At 39.0% G+C, this 18,775-nt stretch overlaps 1 protein-coding gene across 1 annotated transcript in view; it reads right to left on the reverse strand.

Annotated features, from left to right (window-relative positions):
• Positions 1 to 18,137, reverse strand: part of LOC126248148 (cystinosin homolog) — a 30,701-nt gene extending 12,564 nt beyond the window's left edge. The window contains exons 1-10 of the mRNA XM_049948884.1: positions 18,097 to 18,137; positions 17,151 to 17,237; positions 16,979 to 17,069; positions 15,559 to 15,738; positions 13,287 to 13,427; positions 12,102 to 12,201; positions 10,388 to 10,507; positions 8,083 to 8,253; positions 576 to 693; positions 329 to 431 (exon numbers count right to left, since the gene is read on the reverse strand). Of these exons, the coding sequence (XP_049804841.1) occupies positions 329 to 431; positions 576 to 693; positions 8,083 to 8,253; positions 10,388 to 10,507; positions 12,102 to 12,201; positions 13,287 to 13,427; positions 15,559 to 15,738; positions 16,979 to 17,069; positions 17,151 to 17,205 (1,079 nt within the window). The 5' untranslated portion in view covers positions 17,206 to 17,237; positions 18,097 to 18,137. The remainder of the gene's footprint in view (positions 1 to 328; positions 432 to 575; positions 694 to 8,082; positions 8,254 to 10,387; positions 10,508 to 12,101; positions 12,202 to 13,286; positions 13,428 to 15,558; positions 15,739 to 16,978; positions 17,070 to 17,150; positions 17,238 to 18,096) is intronic.
• Between the last annotated feature and the right edge of the window lie 638 nt (positions 18,138 to 18,775).

Below are 18,775 nucleotides of genomic sequence, written 5' to 3' on the forward strand. Positions count from 1 at the left end.
AATGCCTAATATACAACCAAACTTACAATGAAGAGAGAGAGAGAGAGAGAGAGAGAGAGAGAGAGAGAGAGAGAGAGAGGAGAAGAAGAAGAAGAAGAAGAAGATACCTAGCAATGCACTGTTCTGAAGGTAGTGTAGTACTTTTTTCCAAATAAAACTGAACTTAAAATATCAGAAAATTAAGTTTACACTACCAGACATTCAGCGGGGAAGTTGAATTGCCTACTTATCTTTCTCTCCCCCCCCCCCCCCCTCTCCCACCAAACCGGCCACACACCTTTGACACCCCCTCCCATACAGTTTTGTTGCAGATGCTAATTACACTTACCGGTAAAGCACATAGTGCTGTATAATGAAGAAAATATCAAATATCACTGAGAAAAGACCCAGCCCAAATTTTGTAGGATCTCCAAATATCGAATTCCAGTCATCTGGAAATTAAAAAAAATATTTTACTGACAATGCTTTGATATAATCAGAACAAACTAAAATTCAAGGAGAAAGGTATGACTTATTTTAAAGTACAGCATGGTGCATAGTAATGTTTATACAAGAAATAAATAAGTGATATTTACTGTAGTTGTAGGCATTAAAAATCATTTGCAGCATGCTCAGCATTCCTCCAGTGAAATCCAGCAAGATGTTTCCAATGCTCCACCCCACTGTGCTCTTGCGTTTGTAGTTCATGTAAGCCTATAAAGAGTTTTTCCATTACGTATGTAACCAACTTTTAATTTATTCAGTATCATGAAAAAAGAATCAAATTTATTTTATACACAAAGTACATACTGAATTACTGTCATATAAAAGTAGTTTTAAATGGCTAAAAATTGAAGCACATTGGTGATTAGTGCGCAGTAAAGAATAGCTCACTCTTAACAGTTGTAATTCAATCTGTTGGCAGTTTCAGAGTAGAACAACACAAAAAGTCATCAAGCTTAATCTTTCTTGGAATATTTATTTACACAAGAATTACACTTCATCAGAGTGTCAGGGTGTGTCTATTCAGCCACCAGAACTCACTGATAGTGAGGAGAATGAAATATAACCACACTACAGTCCATAATGGACCCACAACAAATATTTGTTGGTTGGGGGAGGGGACCAAACAGCAAAGTCATCGGTCCCATGAGCTAAGGTGGCAAAAAGCACCGAGGAACAACACAAACAGTACAGTCCAGCTAGGCAGTGGGAAAATGGGCAAATAAAGAGGTAAAAGGAATGTCGGGGACATGTTTTGGGCACCAGCACAGCCACCGATTCTTCTCAATCCCCATGCCATACCGTGAGCACAACAACGGGGACAACACCAGAGAAAGGCAACACAAGAAAAGGGGAAACAAAACGGCATTAAAGTCCACATAAAAATGTAGGAAAGAGGGTGGGACAACATGCCACTTTATTTATTTTTTTGGCACAAGAACAACTCAGGTCATAAGTGCCAATGTCATAACCTTAAACACCAATAAGTAAAAGAAGTTTAAAGTGACTATACATTAAGCGGAATCAATGAAAGGGAAAAAGAGCTTAAAGCAAGGAATTCCCCACGGAGAAAGGTTTACAAAATACACCGTACAGACAGTGGAGGTCCCAAATCAAAGATTAAATGTCTTTCACCATATTGCTACAACGGATACAAAGTAGAATGTGATCAACAGCCCATGCACAGTTCACTAAAATGGCAGATAATTCAAATGGTAAACACACTGGATTGTAAGTGGTTACAAAATGGGCATTGGGTCAGGAAATGGCGAACAGTCAAAAGTTTATGACAATAGCACAAAGTGGTGGGATATCAACACGTAACAAATGGCAATGGCTAAAATGACAGTGCCCAATAGACAACCTAGATAAAATTATCTCCTTGCAATGAGAGGGCCAAGAAATTGTCCAAGCCATTGGGAGAGGTTTAATTCCTGTGAAGAGAAGACCAGGGGTGATGTCAAACTGGCACCATCTGCCGACAGATGGCAACACAGTTATCATTCAAAGGAATGGAAGAGCTAGCAGACCGAGGTAAGAGGACTGCAGCCTTGGCAGCAGCAGCATCAGCAGATTTCCCACCAGACTGACGTGACCAGGAACCCACATGAACATCACAATGGCTTCCTCAACAGAGAGCAAGTGGAAGCTTTCTTTGACTCATTCAACTAAGGGACGGACTGTGTACAGCACAAGGAGGCTCTAAAAGCCCCCCCCCCCCCCCGAGAGAATCAGAGCATATGACAATTAAAAACCCTGTGTCACAAAACGTACCGCGTGATCTGGTAGAGAACAAAGAGCTCTGCTGTAAAAAAATCTCGCAGAGTTCTGGAAGGTGATACCGAAAATGGTCGGTGGCAACACACAGTCTGTCTTAGAGCCATTCAGTGCCCATGAAAGAGTTAGCACTAAGTTGTATGCGAAGGTTGACAAACGTACAGCTATAGATCCAATCCTGAGTAGTTTCCTTGGGAAGTGAATGAAGTACAAGATGAACATAGGCCACCACACAAAGCCAAGGCAGCGAAGGGTTCACACCCATCAGGAACATGGCAGGTAGCGTGAAGTTAAGTTGCCGGAGCAGTTGCCGAAAGTGAACTTCCAGGATGTAACAGAAGGTCACACCCCGTACTGGCGTTCAAGGGAGACGTCAAAAAAGGGGGGCACAGAACGGGTGGTCGGGCATGGAAGACAAATGGAATGCATATCCATTGAGGAGGACATCACATCAGTATGACAGTGGTAGCTCGGCAGCTTATGCAGAGACTCAACGGAGCTAGTTTAAAAGCACCAGTAGCCAACTGTATTCCAGGATGGTGGATTGCGTTCAGACAGCCTATGCTGCATGGGTGTGCAAAGGAATAAATGAAACACCCATATTCTAGTTTCAACGGGATTTGTATCAATGGAGGAGGGTGGCCCAATCTGCTTCCCAGGAATTACTGCTTAGGACACGCAGTACACTGAGGGACTGCATACAGCATGTGGTCACTTAAGACATGTGGGAGAACCAAGAAAGTTTCCTATCAATCATGAGCCCCAGGAATTCAAGACATCACTGAAGATGCTGCTCAAGGAGACAAATTCGTGGAGAACTGCAATAGATCTCAAAGTCATCAACAAAAAGGGGTGGGAGACAGTCTGTAATAGGGTTAACGGTTATAGTGAAGAGGACAGAGCCTTGAGGCACCCCGTTCTCTTGGATAAAGGTGGCCAACAAGGCTGAACCCACACGTACATTGGAAACTCCATCTTTTAAAAATTCCTGATGGAAATGGGGCAGGTAGTGTCTCAAGCCCCATGTGTCGAAAGTATGGAGGATACCAGTCCTCCAGCAGGTCTCTCAGGCTTTCTCCAAATCAAAAAGATAGCCACAGTCTGGTAGTTACGCAGAAAACCATTCATGGTATGCGCTGAAAAGTGATGAGATGGTGAACAGCAGAACGGTGTGTGCGAAAATAACATTGTGCAGTGGTTCGAAACTCGAGCCACTATTCCAGCCCGACATGAATCATACATTCCATTACCTTGTAAACACACTTGGTGAGAGAAATGGGACAGTAGCTAGAAGGTAGGTGTTTGCCTTACTGGTATGACACACACTTCACGCTAGCGTCTGGGAAATGAGCCATCTGCCCAAATGTGATTGTACATATGAAGGAGAAAGTGCTTGCCCACAAGAGAAAGGTGCTGAATGTAAAAACATCATCTGGCCCTGGGGCAGCAGATCAGGATGAGGTGAGAGCGTAGTAAAGCTACCTCACAGTAAAAGTGGAATTGTAGGACAAGGATATTACCCAAGTGGCCTCCACTCATTTCCGAGGGATAAAGACAGGGTGATAATGGGTGGAGCTCCAAATCCCCACAAAATAGTGGCCCAAGGTGTTGGAGATAGCAACAGGATCCATAACAAAATCATCTACTACTGTCACAGGCCGTGTATTAGGGAACGAACCCTGGGCCCAGAGAACCAAAAGAGGTTGCCCCCACATAACAGAAGAGGGAGTGAAATTGTTGAAAGACCTAACAAATAAAATCCAGCTAGCTTGTTTGCTACCACCAAAGAATGGGCAAGAATGTGCACCTGTTTATAACCAATACAGTTCACCATCGTAGGATGACTGTTACAAACATGGAGAGCACATCTCCGTGCGCGAATTATGTCATTGCACGTCTCAGTCCACCAAGGGACTGGACATGGCACAGTAAAGAAGAGATGTGAGGTATGGAACATTCTGCAGCTGAAAAGATAATGTTCATAATGTACTCTACGTGGTCATCACAACTGGGGAAATATTTGTTGAAGGTCAACAGGGAGGAGTAAAGCCTCCAATCAGCCTTAGGGAGCTGCCAATTGCGTTTGCATGCAGGTGGGGGAGTCAGCAAACAAATAGTGCACAGGAAATGCTCTTTCAAGTACGTGTCAGAAAGAACAGACCACTAGAGACAATGGGCAAATGGAGCAATGCAGAACAATAGGTCCAAATGGGGAGAGGTGTGCATGGAGTCCAAAAGAAATGCGAGTGCTCCAGTCTTAAGACAGATGAGGTTGAGTTGGTTGAGGTCAGACAGGTTCTCGAAGGGCCCCAAAAGGGATGGCGTGTGTTTAAGTCGCTGAGCAGCAAAAAGGTGAGGGAGCTGACCAATAAGCTGAAATAAGTCTGCCCTCTTGACAGCAAACAACAAAGGGATGAAGACGTTACAAAGAGAAAAGGTGAAACGAGGAAGGAAAATGTGGACTGCAGCAGCTTGCAGCTGGGTGTTCAATGAGATGGTTTGGCTATGGACATCATCCCAAATGAGCAGCTGTTCAAACCCAGAAAAAAAAAAAAAATGTGTTTTGGAAAGATCTTTGGTGTGGGGCATTTACACTACATATTTTCATAAATATAAACTAGAATTCCATGAAATGCAGCATAGTAGCTTCCGAAGCACCGAAATCGAGATTGCAACACACTTTTGTCAGCCAATCACAGGTTATGTCATGAGATCTTGCCACCAAATGCAGGCAGATATTCAGAGCATAGGACACGTGATGTAGTCAGGCAATACCAACATCACTGTTAAGTAGTGTGAATGCACAAACAGGAAAAGTTTATGCTTTAAATTAATATATGTTTACATACAGTATAGGTACAAGAAAATTTCAGCTTTTACATATAATACTGGTCGTCAAAAAGCTTTTACCGTTTCTTTTTTCCGAGGGTGTGGTTACACAAGATCCTAAGAGTACAGCTTAAATTGCAGCAGCTGAATTTATAAATTTCAGCTGCTGTGCACCAAATATCTCTTGGGTTACCTGGCTTAGTACATGTTCCATTGAGCAATTTGACTTTCCAATAGAAACGTCAATTACATGTGAAATTGCTCAAGTACTCACTTCTAATCAATTTTTTAAAGGATAACTATACTTTCTGTTAATCGCCTTGCTGCATTGGTAACACCAGTTCCTGTCAGACCACTGAAGCTGTCGAGCTGGGTTAGCATTTGGATAGGTTACAGTCGGTCTGCCAAGTGCTGTTGGCAAGCAGGGTGCAGTTAACACTTTGAGGCAAACTGAGGAGCTACTCGATTGAGAAGTAGCGGCTCCAGTCTCGCAAACTGACAACAGCCAGGAGAGTGGTCTGCTGACTACATGCCCCTCCATATCCACATCTGGCGACACCGACAGGTCAAGGATGACACAGTGGTCGGTCAGTACTGTTGGGCCTTCTGAGGCCTGTTTGGACAGAGTTTAGTTTAACTATATTTTTTGCCATCATTATTGCACAATTTGTAATCTATAAAAGAACCAAAATAAATATGAGAAACCAATCTTGAAACTTAGTCTTTTTTAGCTTGTGTTAGCATTTAAGATATATCAAACACAAATGTGCCACTGAAATTTTAAATAATTGCAGAAATGGCTGGTCTTCTGGCTGAAATCTTTTTGAGTGGCTGATCCAAAGTGTTACGTTTTGAATGAGAGTCTAACGCTCTATGATTTAAGAAATTTATCACACATTCTCACATGTAACACAACTGAACTTGCAAAAAAGGAAACTTACTTGGAAAATAACTCTTCTCAAACCACCATTCACATTATTTTCCCCCACAACCTACTAGAAACAAACAGTTGTGATGTCACGCTCATCGAAACAAAGCCCAAAAGAAAGACGCATTGAAAGCAGTTTGTTGTTACAAAGTACTGCATAGACTTCGACAGATTTTGCAGTCAGCTGTGTTTTGCTGTTGTAAATGGTACATTTTCCCTGTGACTGAAGTTTCATTTTGGTGTTATTTTCTTTTTTATGTTCTATTGCTGCAGTTTTATTCTGCAGTAGCAAGCTAAAGTAAAATTCCTCTTTAGAGGATCAGTTTTTACCAGTCAAAATTACAAAAATTTAACTGACTCAAACAATGGAAATGCACATAGGAATATCAACAATGTAGGAAAAAGACAGATTCCTAGTTACCCTAAAGACGATATGTCAACCTGCAGATAGGCATGATCACTTGCATGTAGCTTTCGGCCACAGCCTTCATCAGTAAAGAGAGAAAGAGAAAGAGAGAGACAGACACAGACACACAGAAACCACCAACTCCAGCATTCCGGCCTGAGATGCTGGAGTTGCTGGTCTCGTGTGTGTGTGTGTGTGTGTGTGTGTGTGTTTTTTTTACTGATGAAGGCTATGGCCAAACACTACATGTTAGTGTCTTAATTGTGCCCATCTGCAACTTGGCGTGTCTTCTTTATGGTAAGTAAAAATTTAACTTAAAATTACAACTGTGAAAAATCTCTGAATTGTAAAAAATTCCTGAGTCTTTCCTGGATTTCTCCTAGATGAAAAAAAAAAAAATCCCATTTTTTCCCAATATTTCCCGGAGGGAAGGATGGGGCAGAAGGGAAGGAGTGAGGACCGGGGAGGGAAGGGCAGGGGGAATGAAATGCAGCCAGGAAGGAAGAATGGGCCGCAATAGCTCAGGGTCCAATGTCCGCGGCACACAAACTGTGAGCCTCCTCAGGGGCCACAACAAATAAACGGCACTTTCCTTCATTTTTAGATTATTGTAGCCTCTGGTGGTATGTAGCATTAATAACAGGGCAAGATACTATGATTTTCAATAATGACACAGCCCGCATTTCTGATACCAATTTATTGTAGAGTACCAAATATATTTAGCATTCTAATACTATGAGGTTCCTACAACCTACATAATTCCTCTACAAAAATCAGTATAAATCTGAGAAACAGTTTCACATAAAAACTATCAAGTGTGTCATTCAAGAGGTCCACTTTTTATGGTTGCTTTCACGCTTATCCCGTAATTCAAAACTACTGAAAAGCCTCCACAACATGGTTCTACATCATTATTTTATGAAGAAAATACATGCTTATACAGTAACAAAAGACAAGAAGCTGGATAGTACATCTATTGTCAGGTAAGACCTGACAAGTTGTCGTGAATGAGGAGAAAGTGTCAATAACTAACAAATGTCGACTTGGCCCCAGCAAATGTGCATGTTGGCCAAAAATGAACCAGAAACAAATGCAAATTAAACTGCTACCCTGTAACCATCAGTATGTGTGTGCATACTTTTAAAAAAAAGTGCAAATGTACACAACGTTTCACATTAAAAGACGTTATTAACAAACTGTATTTATGTACTGCTACCGTACACACCATAGGAGGAAAGAAGCTTCAGTTTAGCAGACACTGATGTTTTGGACCCTCTACAGAAAGTATAATATGATTTCTCAGTGTCAACGTGATCACTAAAAACCATACAGGGGCCTGAAGATGGGGTGGAAACTGGTTGTGCAAGAATGAATCACATAAATACACTTGATGTGCTATCTGTACTACATAAAAGATACAGTAACAGTTGTTGTCACAATATCCCATAGAAGAGTTATGTAGAGAAATAATTAGGTTTCTACTTAAAAGACAGAAGAAAATATTAAATACAAACAATGCAAACCCCTCTCTCACTGTCACACTCATTCATTCCATAGGAGAAAGTATCCCTACTACACAGTAAAGTTAACACTGATTTAAAACACTACGAAGAAGCCTTTCACAGTTTCTGTTTATTACCAGAAAAATTTAACAACTCACCTGTGGAACATATTTTATAAGAGTAATAGCCAGTTTAACGTAGGAACAATAATACAGAAAGTCAAGCCAAGTAATGACCAATGTAGCTGCAAGGATTACACTTATGAACAAGAAAAGTGCAAATATGCCATGTATAACCCGTGCCGTGATGGAAACTGTCTGGTCACCTCGCTGTGAATGAAGAGAAAACATTATCATGAGAAACTTATATGAAATGTATCTCACTAATGTGGACATAAAATTAAAACAAAACAGAAATAGGAAAACATCACTTCACTCTAAGATTAAGTATCATACAGAATAGTACTATACTTAATATTTATGTAATGCAACCAGATAATGTCATCTGGGTTATGACATACAACTCAACTAAACTCTAGTTATAAATTACTTGCTCACCCAACACTAGTATCTCCCACTATAGCACAGACCATTTGTTATTTAGCCAGAAAATAAAACAATAATGATAGTTGAGGTATGACAGAAATAGCTAAGATGGAGGAAGCTTTCAGTCACGCAGGAAAGGAAATGGAATAGCTCTAGCAGTTTCAAAGCTAGCCTGTCACATACATTGCTTCCACAGTGACTTTTCTTTTCCTCTTTCACATTTTCCACACTTCCTCATCCCCTGATGGAGAATAAAATGAAATCCTAATCTTCAATGTTTCTATTACTTTCTTTTGGTATCATTAACTACACTTCCATATTTTTTGTGTGTACATTTTTCTGTTTGTGTAAATAGTATTAATAGTAATTTAAAAATGAATTCATGGGGACCAGAGTCACATTGTTTGAAAGTGTGCAGTTTATATATCATATCCAAGAACTTACATTAGGAAGATGATATAGTCTGAGGTCAAGGGCTGCAATTAATAAATGTAAAGCACTTCATTGAAATACACATTTCTGATGAGAGGCATGAAATATTTCATTGGTAGTTTGTTTTTAACTTTTATTTCCCCATATACACATGTAACCAGCTATCTTCATGAACTGTGTTAATAAGACCAAGAACCGATGATGCAGAAAGCTGGAGGAGAGAGAGAGTTACATGGGAAATGGTAATGTCAACAAGGCATGGAAGCATGCGATTCTCAAAAACTTGTGAACAGTGCTGTCATCAAGTAGCAACAGCACATCTGATACAAATAATGAAACAGGTGAAGTGGTAAAGAGCAATAGGGCAACTTCACCCTGTTCTTTCGAATACCAATACAACAAAAAGGTAGAGAAAATTATCTACAAATATACAGAGAGTACTGCTAAGCACTGTGTAGAGACATAGGACATGAGGAGACAGAGGCAGGGGAAGAGGCTACTGGCACTGAATTACACGTTCAGGGAAGAAGTCTTAGCATTTCAAGGGTGAATAATGCAAAGAACAATAGAATAAGGGATTATGTGAGCCAGCATGACAATAACTGAAGTAACAAAACAAAACATCTACTCAGGCTTGGTCATCTAGAAGAGGTGGGTGACAGTTGGAAATATTAATTTGGAAAATGTCTGTACATGGGAGGACAAAGAGGACACTTAGAGAACGGAAGGAGCATATCCTTAAGGCAACAGTGACCAGAGGCTTCTAGTAAGGAGACAGGCTGAATGGCAAAATGTGGAAAACTGGCAGCAAGAAATGAATAAAAATGATAAACAACACAAGCACTGTGACACACACTACTCATCAGACATAATCTGTTTTAATAGGTGCCTTTCACCATACATATTTCTTATACAGTGAAGAACTACATCTTCATTTCTGTCCTTGTGCGACTTCTTGCTCCCCTGAAAAATGTACCAGTTTTCTTTCCCATAGGTAATAACATCTGAAAACATATTCTAAATACTTGTGCTGATAACATAAATCCTTAGACAATATTAAAAACTATGCAATTTCATTCCTCTCTAACTAACACACATGAATATATATGAAATACCCACGTCAAGTACAACATAAAAATTTCTGGCAAAATATACAACACAAATTAGGAAGTTCGTTAGCATCTGAAGAGCACCTGATGTCATTCCCCTCAGTGTCTAACCTTATCTGAATCTAAAAACTCTCCAACTAAGTGCTTTGTATCCTATCCAGTCGCTTTTCCTCGATTTTGTTCCTTTGTAATATGTTAAGTTTGTGCTTCCGACAAAAAAAAAAAAAATTCAGTGTAAAGTTTATTGGCCCTATCTCAGACACTTACACTTGGTGGGGCTTATCTTCATTTAACTCCATTTCCTTTCTGACTTTACTATTATTTTTAAGCTATGTCATGGCAAGACAAAGTCAACTGTAATGAAGTGAAGTACTTACTTCATAGATGAAGCACTGAACTATGGTGATGAATGTCGCAAATGATGCGTGAAGGGCAAATACGATGTCATTTACTTGTACAGGATTCAGTCCTTTAGGATAAAGTTTGAAGTATTCCTCCTGGAAAAATTTAACAGGTTACTGTAAACTACAAATACTGATGCAAAAAGCTTAGGGAAACAACATTTACCATTATTAAAAGCACAAAAAGATGTAACAATTATTTAAATGTGGTCAAAGATTCCAGCTAACTTGAAGCAAACTCTGATGTGAAATGTATCACTGTCCACACACTTTTACTTTATGCATTCCTGAGCAAGAAAGGAATCTCAGCACTTCAAATAAATAATGAGCCAGTACCAGCATCTTTAATCAAACAACCATGACTTAGTAGACACCAAAGCACATTTGGATGCTGTAGTTTACACATTTCGCGTGAAAATAAGTAGTGAAGTTCTTACCTAGGGGTCCCATACACATTCTTCTAAGAGAAGTGAAACTTTTTTTTTCCAATTTTAACTCTATGTCCTAGGTGTGAACACAAAACATGTCTTACTGTCGTGAAAAATGATACAACATTAAAGAGGTGGAAACATGTCACCAACTCCGCACAGTTTAGTGTTCTCAGTGGGTCTTCCTTCCTGTTCTTCCCTTCAATGAACAGTGAAGTATGCAAACTATACTAAAGCCTCATTTTAAGTTTATATTTCCCTAAAACTCCCACCCACTATGACAAGCTGCTGCATGTATTAATCTGCAATTAAATAAATGCAATGTGCAGACTATTTTCTACTCTGCAATGAAAGTTGCTGCAGATAACAATATTATTATTGCTCAACAATGATAAGGAGATGTGCTGTAAAATTATTCTGTGTCTACAAAGCTTCACAGTTTGGGAAACATGTGCTTGAAATTATGGACAAGAATCTGAAGGAAACAACGCATGACACCTTATAATGAGTGAACATTTCCAATCAATTTCCTTCTCCTTCAGTTTACTTTGTTCTTGAGTAAATACACAACAGTAACGCAGTATGTTTTTGAGGTAATGTTAGTTAAAAATAGATATAATTCTAACCCTATGGTGTTCCTGAAAACAAACTATTTAAATTACATGTTGGAATATTTTTAAAAAAACTGTTACACATATAGCTTTCAGCCAAGAGCCTGCTTCAGCAAAGAAAAAAAAACACACACACACACACACACACACACACACACACACACACACACAGAGAGACAGACAGACAGAGAGAGAGAGATCATATGTGCACGAGATATGCTTAAGGATTTGGCTGAAAGCTGTAATGTGCAACAGTCTTTTAATTGTGCCTGTCTGCTACTCAATTGGGTCACCTCCGTGGTGAGTAGAACTTCACCTTTTCCTAATATTGTTAGTTTCTAAAAACTACTTAAGTGATGGTCATGGTGTACCAGCATTACAGCGTGTTAATCTATAATTAAAATTAAACTGAATAAGTTACTGCAAATGCCAGTTCTGTAATCTAGAAACCATTAAGTGGGTTAATAATGACACCAACTGTCAACACTCGATAATTTACTGTGCACTTTTCTGTATTATTTTAGTAATTTCATTGAAAATATGGAAAAATGAATTAAGAGAATGTAGGCATAACAGACATATGTTCTCATAAAAAAAGAGCAGGGATCTATTTTAGAACAAAAGTATTAAAAGAAATGAGAAACGGCCTACCTCCACCTCAGGAATCCAATACAGACCGCAGTTGAAAAGTGAATATAAAATAAAACCAAGTATGTTCAATGACAGAAAGTCAAAATTGAGACCCACAACACTGGAAAAAAAGGAAAACTCTACAATAGGTGCGAACACTGCACTACACTTTGAGATGTAAACAATGTAACATCAATTTGCAAAATAATGTACGAGAAATACATATATTAAATAATTCATAACAAATGAGAATGCAATGGCAGTTCTATACTCTGCCCATGTCTCTCTGAGACTACTTGACGAACAGTACATGCCCTTAATGAGCAAAGAATACTCGCAAAACATTTTGCAATGCCAATTATTAAATAATATTGACTTCACTCAAAAAAATAAGTGTTGGACTTTGATAAAAAATAAATAAATGAAGCAATACTGCAATTCAGAATTTAATTAAACATCTAGAAAATATGTGCCTGAGTGAAGTAGCTCGAAACGGGAAGGACAAAGGTTCTACCAACGTAACTTTGGCAAAGCTTATTATTTTTCTGCGCCCCATGTCCATTGTGCTTCAGACATATACACTTATCAAAACTATTATGAAACAAATGTTAACTCGAGCTAGTTACTGTTGTTTTCCATTTCCCATTTAGAAATATTTTGTATGTCTCAAAGCACTACACAACAATAAAAGCAAAAAGTTGTGTCAGGGCAGTTACAAAGGCTTATATGCCTTATCACAAAACTCCCGTAACTAACCCAAACTCACAATCTGAATGGTTTTCGTGAATTTCCTACAACACTTGGCTCCTGGTACACAAAAGCGGGAATTGAACCTCAGAAAACTTTTCTTTCTACCATTTTTGTTACGTTGAAGGGGAAGGCAACACAGTATGTTATCAACAAGAAATTATAGCATGCCTCCGTTTATGAATTGCCATTTTTAATGCAATGTATTGTACCAGAGAGGTACAGTGAACTCTAGATCACTTAAATATGCTCAGCAGTAGTAGCAACAATATTTTATTAATAACGCTTACCCTTCTTACACAACGAAATGATTTTAGCAGAAGGAGGGAGGGAGGGACAGTGGCAGTAGGTTCCATAGAAGCCCTCACCAGTTTATTCGAACATTTCATGCAATAGTCACACAATGTTCTCATTATGGTATCAATCTTTAATTTTTACTGTGATTAATATTAGACTCACCTCTTCCTCTTCCAATTAATGTATATTTGTGGATAGAAAGATATCGACCAAGCTGCAAAATATACCCATCCAACAACAATGCTGGCATGATAAAGGAAATCTGAATGCTGAATAGTGAGCCTCACGAAGGCTTCAGTTACACTGGGAAAAAAATGGGAAAAAAAATGGCCAATGTCATTCACAACTGAGCAACTTACGTAAGCACTAACAGATTTTATATTTTCCATTATGTACTAGACAGCATAAGAATATGCAGAAAAGCTATCAAAGGTATTAAAAGATCTAATATCAGCCACCTTTAAAATTACTAATTACTAGTAGTATCACAGGATAAGACACAAACACAGTTTTTGGGGGTTATTATAAACATGTAAACCGTCAGAATATAAATTTATAAAAATCAGCGCACACACACACACACACACACACACACACACTCTCTCTCTCTCTCTCTCTCTCTCTCTCTCACTCACTCACTCACTCACTCACTGTCTGTCTGTCTGTCTGTCTGTCTGTCTGTGAGTGCTGGGGCCGGACTATGTGGTAAAGGAATAGGGACTGTAGTGTAGAATCTATGGAGGAAATGGATGGTCTCTCTTTATAGAGGTGGGTAGGTTATGGGCGATTGACTGAAGGTGTTTGTTCACGAAAGCAGAGATTCTCTCATTAGGGGCACAGTAATTGGCTACAAAGGGGCGTCCTGGGTGATTGGGTTTATGGAAGAATGCAGAACACAGCATTGAGAGGGGGGTTGGGAGAAGGGAGGGGGGGGGGAGGGAGAGAGAGATATTCTGGAATGTTAACAGGGGGTGATTCAGGGGAAGTGGGGGTGGATCACGCAAGGAGCAACGAAGACGCTAACACTGGCTTTGGGATGAGTCTTGTAGGGTTGGCTTAGAAAGAGTGTTTCCACTGGAGGGACCAGAAGGAGAAGAGAAGGTCCTGGGTGGTTGAATTTGGGAGCAGGGCAAAAGGTAAGGCCTTTGGAAAGGACTGATACTCTATGGGACTAAGGCTTTTGGAGGAAAGGTTCAAATCTGTGTTTTGGGTATGTTTACACTCTGGATTGTGTATGGTGATGGAAGGGAATTTTCAAGGGTGTGGTAAATATAGGATCACAGCAAGGCAGGGTTTGTGGGCTATGAGGGGACGGAGGAGAGGATTGGGGGCTGTTGTAGAGTTGGTGGATAGTGGTAGTCCAAGGAGGGAGTAAGAGGCAAACAGGTGGGAGAGTGTTTTTTGAGGTAGCGTTTTGCCTATTACTGAAGTTCTTGGAGAGTAAGAGTTTCATTGTAAAAGATGGGATGCCGAAATTGGATACTGCAGAGCAGGTGAATTTTACAGGTGGAGAAGAAGGAGGTTTAGGCCTCATGCATCCCAAGATGGTTAATTTGATGGTAAGGTTCATTTGAGAGGGTTTCCATGATCTAGGCAACAATACACAAACAGTATGTGGAACTGGGTTCTGACAAGGGATAAGGAAAGAGGGGAGAAACATGGATCCATGGTGGAGGGCAAAAAAAGCGTAATGATGCGAAAAAAAAGATGAAACAAATGAAGTATGGGGCCTCAGCAGCCAGAGACATTGGTCTTGTGTGTGAATTTTCTGATTTAGAAGGTCTTTTGGCCGAAGGCTTAATGTATAGTAGTCTTTCTTGTGCCTGTCTGCAACTCTATGGTGGGTAGCAATCAATCCTTTTCATAATATTGTCATACTGAGGAGTATGTGTGACTCAACACTCAGAAGAGAAGGAAAAAAAAATTCATATAATATTCAGACAGATGTATGTATGTATGATAACCTTCCATCTTACACATGGACAGGAAAGGCCATAAAAAAGCAATGGCAAGTTAAGGATAATTGATTAAAATTTAAGACCCTAAAAAAGCAAGTATAATGGTACAGAAAAAGTGTTGCACTGCATGGAGTTAATCTGGGTGTACAATGAAACTTTATTTCTGAAATATCAAACTACATTCAGCCAGCTATTTTAGTTCATTGTACCACAAGTTCACAGCATCACACAGGCAGTTAATGGTTCAAACGGCTCTGAGCACTATGGGACTTAACATCTGAGGTCAGCAGTCCCCTAGACTTGGAACTACTTAAACCTAACTAATCTAAGGACATCACACACATCCACGCCCGAGGCAGGATTTGAACCTGCGACTGTAGCAGTCGCGCGGTTCTGGACTGAAGCGCCTAGAACCACTCGGCCACCGCAGCCGGCACACAGGCAGATAGAAGTATTCTACTGGTAGTTATACTCACTCAATTAATGAGCTAGATGTATTTGCTGCAACAAGTGCTCGACCAACGTCCACAGCTGTCACATTCACAGTCCATGCCTCAGATACATTCCCTTCAATAACAGTTATGGTGGATGGATAAATGTATACCAGATCTGCATGATCTGCAGAGATTTCAATAGTTGCATTTTCAGGTGATTTCCTACAGTCATATGAATGAAACATTAATAGTTAATCTCAATAAAGCAATACAAGTATCTATTATTTTTAAACACTGTTGGAGAAAAAGGAAACAGTAAAGCAGCCAAATGTGTTAAGTAATATCTTACTGAAATATGATTATAGCAAAGTTCTTTAAAGATATACAGAAAGGATGGTGGGAAGTGGGGACGAGAACCTAAACTTTTTATTGACAAAACTATTGTCAGTTAACGTTTTCATGTAACATAGAATTTTGTCTACTTCGGAAGGCAAATCTAAAACTGAAGTGACACATGTAAGAGTGGTTCTCACATTTGGGCACAAAAACCAGTCTATACAGAATGTTTTTTTCTGGTTCTGTATCAAATATCCAGTGGTGAGAGTACAAAGTAGTGGACAGTTTCACCAACATTAATTTCATGTAAGACACAATTCATATACTTGATCCATTCTGTATCAACAAAGACATTTTGGAACGAATCTGGTAAAGATACACTTGAGTCCAAAAACTTGCCAATAACACCAAAATAATGTCTGAAGCTTCACTAAATTCAGTAATTATAATTTTCAATTTTGCAAAGAACAATGTATTTTGAATACAAATTAAATTGCTCAACTTTTTTTATAAGATGAACTAAATAACAAAAATCCAAATGACCCATACTAACACACAATCATGAGCAAGTTATCAGTTTAGTAAAGTATGTTGTGCAGACTACAAGTAATCACCAACAGTGAAACTGGAATGTAATATACCAATATGAAAAATTAAATTCAAAATATTAGATAATAGGAGGATGTCAAATTTAGTCTTATTTCCATTTAGCTTCAGGTCTCTTCTTTTGCCATTTGTGACAGTATCATTTTTTTGCAGATTCCTGATAGTAACTAAATGTGAAGTGAATATCGTTCCATAGCTGTGACCTTTGATACAGAATTACCAATATCACTGTGCGATGCCTTCATATAATCGATGTACAAGCTGTCCACATTTATGTCATATTAGTCTTTCCACATACCAATTGCTCCACTTCAATACGAGCAATTTCTTTAATTTTACAGTAACAAACATCATGCTTGTAATGTAGTTTAATCTCTGCTTTTTTTCAAAATTTGATTAAAATGTTTCCATTTCATCGCAGAAGAAACCTGCAATCTCTTATTTAACTATATTTATCTTCATCAAACATTAACACATTAAGAAAGAGACGTACACGAGACTGAAAAGTACATTTACTCACTTTAGGGACAGAAGAATACTAGTAGATGCCCCTTTCAACAGAGTCAGATCTTGTGGGGTGAACCGAAGCTCCAATGATGTACAGGAGCCGTCTGTAAGCAAAATTATGTATACAGTTCACCAGATTATTAATGAATGTATTCCATAATACAGTAAGACTGAAGATGACTTACATGGTGCTACTGCAGCAAGCAGAAGAGTAAGCACTTTCAGCATTTTACCCTGCATCAGGTGCTGCAGAAAAAATGTGATGATTCTACCTAAAACACAGTGAAAGACCATATCTGTAAAGAGTGTCTTCTCTACATTTATGTCTCCTTAGGAATTAGCAAATAATGTAGTCATAAATGAGAAGTTTAGTTTCAAAGAACACATACGTTACTGAATTTTTGAACTGTTCATTCAAACGCAAATGTATTCTTATTGCAGTAACATTTATGCCAGTACTCCATGCAGATAATCATAAAGCTCTTACTTCCAGTAGTGAAAGTGAATGCAAACTAAAATAATGAATCAGTAATACATATATCAACGAAAAATAAGTATGAAGTACACTTGTGCGAAATGGATTTAATGTACCAGTTACTTTACACATAATTCACAAATGTCTGTCTTTTTTGCCTTTTTTTTTCTCTTACTCTCATTCACGCAGGAAGACTATGATACAGAAATACCTCATGAAATGCGTAGAGCCAAATTCCATAGCAGTATGTCTGTAAGTTTTCTACACGCAATCAACAATGTCATCTGATTTACTGCATGACATACAGTTTCATCATAACATCAACCACGAATCAATATCATTCTATCACAATTTCAACTCTACAAACACCTTCTAAATAAAAACTTCTATTATTTTATCTTGCAACATTCAATAACAGTATAGGAGACGCATTCGTTTCTCCTGTTAACGTTTGATTCATTTCAACACACGATGATTAAAGCTTACTACACTCATATTATATGCACGGTTCTGTGAATGTTATTTTACTTTACAAATGTACTAAACATTAACAAGAAAGTGCTGTTGCTGAACTGTCGACAAACTCACTCACTTGCCACAAGCGCCTCATGAGTCTGACTACGTTTGTTTGGTGCAGCTACTATTTGAACACCCACCTCCCGTTTTCTCTTTGCCGAAGTTGTGCGACTTCTCACGAGTGAACTGTGAGCTTAGCCGAAGTGAGTCATGTTATAAACGCAAGGCGCCCGTGGTGGGAAGAAGATGACGAAACAGCGTACTTACACAGCATATTTTGCCGTGTGTTAAGTCACCCTTACCTCAACTCAGTAAGTTAATTCTCGTCTTTTTCCAGAGGATTTATTCTAATCTAATTACCATCGACTTATGATAAAATGTCTGTTGATGTGGTGTAATCGATAGGCTATCTAGTAACGAATCAATGAAGAGATCATATTGTTTTTAGCCCATTTATCTCTTTGAGGACAATTTTGTTGCAACAGCAAACAGACCGTTAGACGTACAGGGGGAAGCACATCGTTGTTTTGTGGAAGTCGCATTTCAACTTCTACATCCATACCCGGTAACTGGTGTACAGTACTTGGCAGAGGGTACTTCGTAATGTATCGCTTATTACGAAAATGCCCCATTCCGTTCGCGTATGAGGCGTGAGGAGAATAACGCACTGTAATTACGGTAATGTTGTCTCCGCGATCCCTACAGGAGTGATACGTAGGCTGTTTGTATATTCCTAGATTCGTCGGTTCAGGCTGGTTGTTGAAAAATTTCAGGTAGGCTATCTCGGGATCGTGGGCGTCTTATTTTCAAGTGTCTGTT

The sequence above is a fragment of the Schistocerca nitens genome, chromosome 3 (genome assembly GCF_023898315.1).
Source record: "Schistocerca nitens isolate TAMUIC-IGC-003100 chromosome 3, iqSchNite1.1, whole genome shotgun sequence".
In the NCBI taxonomy this organism is placed as follows: domain Eukaryota; kingdom Metazoa; phylum Arthropoda; class Insecta; order Orthoptera; family Acrididae; genus Schistocerca; species Schistocerca nitens.